This window comes from Elephantulus edwardii, unplaced genomic scaffold, assembly GCF_000299155.1.
Source record: "Elephantulus edwardii isolate Elephantulus edwardi_28Jun2011 unplaced genomic scaffold, EleEdw1.0 scaffold00248, whole genome shotgun sequence".
NCBI classification, from domain to species: domain Eukaryota; kingdom Metazoa; phylum Chordata; class Mammalia; order Macroscelidea; family Macroscelididae; genus Elephantulus; species Elephantulus edwardii.
In genome coordinates this window covers 112,602-116,954 of record NW_006399998.1, presented here as the reverse complement: position 1 = coordinate 116,954, position 4,353 = coordinate 112,602, and the positions used below count along the sequence as shown (strand labels likewise).

Genomic DNA, 4,353 nt, shown 5'->3' with positions numbered 1-4,353 from the left:
ACTCGACGGCACATAACAACAACAATAACCCCTCAATAATTTTGAGATGTCCATAACTGCAGATTTTCCAAGTGCAATTCGTCTCTTTATTTCCTAACACTGGGTACTAGGGGTGTCAATTGTGGATCCAAGCAAGACAAAGCTGTTGACAGTTTCAATCTTCTCTCCATCATCATGATGCTGCCTTTTGGTCCAGTTATAAGAATTTTTCTTTTCTTGATATTGAGATGCAATCCATACTGAAGGCTGCATTCCTTGATCTTCTGTAATAATTTCCTCAAGTTCTTCTCACTTTCAGCGAGTAAAGTTGTGTTATCTGCTTAACACAGTTATTGATGATTCTCCCTCCAATCCTGATATCACATTCCTCTTCATAGAGTCCAGCTTCTTGGATAATTTACTCAGCATACAGATTGAATAGGAATGGAGAGAAAATACAACCCTGACACACTCCATTAACAATTTTAAACCATGCAGTGTTCCCCTGCTCTGTTTGTACAACAGCCTCCTGGTCCAGGTATAGATTCCACATGAGCACAATTAAGTACTCTGGAGTTCCCATTTTTCTCAGTGTCAGCCACAACTTGTTATGATCCACACAGTCAAATGCCTTTACATAATCAATAAAGCATAAATACACAGTCTTCTGGTATTCTTTACTTTCAGCCAGGATCCATCTGACAGAACCAATGATATTCTCTTCTAAATCCTGCTTCAACTTCTGGCAGTCCCCTATCTATGTACTATTCTAGTCGGTTTTTAATGATCTTCAGCAGTATTTTGTTTGTATGTGATATTAATAATATTGTTTTGTAGTTTCCACATTCAGTTGGATCACCTTTCTTGGGAATGGGAACAAATATGGACCTCTTCAAATCTCTTGGCAAGACAACCATCCTCCAAATTTCCTGTCATAGACTGGTGAACATATCCCAGGCTGCATCTGTTAATTGGAATAAGTCAATTGGTATCCCTTTGATTCCTGGGACCTTATTTTTTACCAATGCCTTCAAAGCAGCTTCTACTTCCTCCTTTATTACCAATGGCTCCTGTTCATATGGGACTTCCTGAAATTTTTCAGTGTGAATGAATTCTTTCTGGTACAATGACTCTGTGTATTCCTACCATCTTCTGCTGATGCCTTCTGGGTCATTCAATATATTGCCCATAACATCTTTCAATATTGCAACATGAGGCTTAAATTTGTTTTACAGTTCTTTTCAACTTGAGAAATGCAGAGCAAGTTCTTCCCTTTATATTCCTCAACTCCAGCTCTCTGCACATTCCATTATAATACTTTGCTTTGTCCTTCCAAGCTGCCCTTTGAAATCTTCTGTTAAGCTCTTTCACATCAACATCTTTTCCTTTAGACTTGGCTTCTTGACACTACAGTGCAATCTTTAGTCTTTTCTGACATCCATTTTGATTTTTCCTTTCTCCTCTGTTTTTGTAATGACCTTTTACTTTCTTCATGGATGATATCCTTGATATCATCCCACAACTCATCTGGTCTTCAATCACTGGTGTTCAGTGCCTCAAACCTATTCTTTAGATGATCTTTAAATTCAGATGGAATGGATTCAAGATCGTATCTCGGTTCCTGTGGATTTATTTTCATTTTCTTCAGCCTCATTTTGAATTTGCATATGAGTAATTGATAATCTGAACTACAATCAGCACCTGGCCTGGTTTTGACCGATTATATTGAACTTCTCCAATGATTTCTTTCACAAATATAGTCAGTCTGATTCCTATACAGCTCATCAGGTGAGAGCCATGTGTAAAGTCATTGTTTGTGTCTTTTAAAATAGGTATTTACGGGATTCCGGAGCTTTCCTGAGGGACATGGCTCTCCAGGATATTGGAAAGAACATCTACACCATCCGGGAGGTGGTCAACGAGATTAGGGACAAGGCCACACGCAGGCGACTCGCCGTTTTGCCCTATGAGCTGCATTTTAAGGAGCCCTTCCTGGAGTACGTCCGGCTGGTGACGGAGTTTTCAAAGAAAACTGGAGACTATCCCAGTCTCTCTGCCACAGACATCCAGGTGCTGGCGCTCACATACCAGCTAGAGGCAGAATTTGTTGGGGTGTCCCACCTAAAACAAGAGCCAGAAAAGATTAAAGTAAGCTCATCTATTCAGCACCCAGAAACTCCTCTACTCATTTCTGGCTTCCATCTTCCCTCAAAGCCTAAGTCCCTGAGAGAAACAAGAGATCACGGATGCCCACCCAGTGAAGCCGAGAACGCAGAGTTTAGTTCCTTCCTGTTCTGGAGAAATCCTTTGCCCAATATTAATGATGAGCTTCAGGAGCTGCTGCTTGACAGCAGTGAAGCTCTTCCAAGTGAGGAGAAGGAAGCAGAGAATGGAACTGAAGACAGGAAAGATGAAGATAGTGATAGTGATGGTGATGGTGATGATGATGATGATGATGGAGGTGGGTGGATAACCCCCAGCAACATTAAGCAGATCCAACAGGAGTTTGAGCAGCGCCAAGTCCCAAACAACGTACGAGTTGGCTGCGTGACGACAGACTTTGCCATGCAGAACGTTCTGCTGCAGATGGGGCTGCACGTGCTGGCGGTGAATGGCATGCTGATCCAGGAGGCCCGGAGCTACATCCTGCGCTGCCACGGTTGCTTCAAGACAACGTCCAACATGGACCGAGTGTTCTGTTCCCACTGTGGAAACAAGACCCTGAAGAAGGTGTCTGTGACGATCAGTGACAATGGCACTCTGCACATGCACTTTTTCCGGAACCCAAAGGTGCTGAACCCACGAGACCTCCGGTATTCACTTCCTACTCCTAAGGGGGGCAAATATGCCATCAACCCCCATCTGACGGAAGACCAGCGCTTCCCTCAGTTGCGACTATCTCGAAAGGCCAGGCAGAAGACCAATGTGTTTGCCCCCGACTACATAGCGGAGGTGTCTCCCTTTGCAGAGAAGGACATCTCCAGCCGGTCAGCTATCTTGCAAATCCGAGATAGCAACTTGGGGGCTGGGAGGAGACGGTTAAACCCCAACGCTTCCAGAAAGAAGTTTGTGAAGAAAAGGTGATGTGGACACTGCCTCAGACACATTGAGTGCTGCTGGCTGAGGAGTTCTGGTGTCTCCTCTCCCAGCTGTGTCGTCTCCACAGCCATCTGGATTTGAAGACGGGGCTGAGCAGACAGTGCTGCTTTGGGACTTGCCATGGTGTGCTGGGTTTGTGGTAGGACTGGGCCACCCTGGCCGCTGAACTTCCAGAAATCCTGAATTCCTGGCACCCTGAATGGAACTGGATAGAAACAGAAGAACAATCTCCTGAAATATCTCTTCTACCTTTAAAGAGAGATTTTTCACATATTTTCCTAATAAATGTGGTTGCAAACTTAAAAAAAAAATAGGTATTTACAATGAATATTGTACATACAAAATTTAATCATTTTATTTCCAGCCTCATTTCTATCACCAAGCCCATATTTTCCAACTATTCCTTCTTCACTGTCTCTCACTTTTGCATTCTAGCCACCAATTATCATTAATGCATCTTAATTGCATGCTCAGTCAATTTCAGACTACAAGATTTGGTAAGAATTCTTAATTTTTTCCTCTTTGGCTCTGTGATGAATGCCAAAGCTTAGTTGTGCAAAAACAATGAAGTTAAAATGTTCTGTTAGTTATCTCATTTTACTTTAAAATTCTCATATTATCAGTGATGATTAGTATAGGAGGGCAGGGGGGTGGGCTTTAAATTTTCTAAGTAATCAATTTCATAGAGTCATTAGCACATTTAATTAATGTACACTTCCTTCAGAGCTATCCTTTTACTCTCAAGGTTCGTCCCTTCTTGACCGTCTTCTCTCCTGATGCCATTTGAGTGGGAGGGGGTCTCAGGGAGGAGCAGGGTTCTGTGCACTAAACGTCCTGCACTAATGTCCATGACGTGGAGCTGGTCCTTCTGCCTGGGCAGAGGCCTGAACTGGAGCCCGTTAAGAACTGTGTCCTCAGACTGCCTCAACTCTGAGTACTGAACTCTTCAGCCTTCTATCCCAAGAATAAGGTGTTTTTTTGTGTACAAATACTGAGAGGATGCAATCTCTAAAATATATAGCTCTCTCAAGGTTGGAAATAGTACCTAAATCATCATGTCATTCTAAAGACTACAAAGGACATTGGTTTTTCACACAAATTTTGTTTTATAACATTAATTATAATATCCGCAAGATAATTGCATAATCCCTATTTCCTTCTCTTGGTTCTCATTGCCATTTTTTTGTTCGTTGTTCCTTTTTTTTTTTCTTACTAGACTAGTTTATTTGCAAAATTTGAAGACATTGTTTTTAAGACCAAATTCTTCTAATTTCC

The 4,353-nt window shown here is 42.1% G+C and overlaps 1 protein-coding gene across 1 annotated transcript in view; it reads left to right on the top strand.

The window, feature by feature from the left end:
* The window catches only part of LOC102863052 (RNA-binding protein NOB1-like), a 44,777-nt gene extending 41,714 nt beyond the window's left edge, over positions 1 to 3,063 (top strand). The window contains exon 2 of the mRNA XM_006899233.1: positions 1,812 to 3,063. Within this exon, the coding sequence (XP_006899295.1) occupies positions 1,812 to 3,063 (1,252 nt within the window). The remainder of the gene's footprint in view (positions 1 to 1,811) is intronic.
* The last annotated feature ends 1,290 nt before the right edge of the window (positions 3,064 to 4,353 follow it).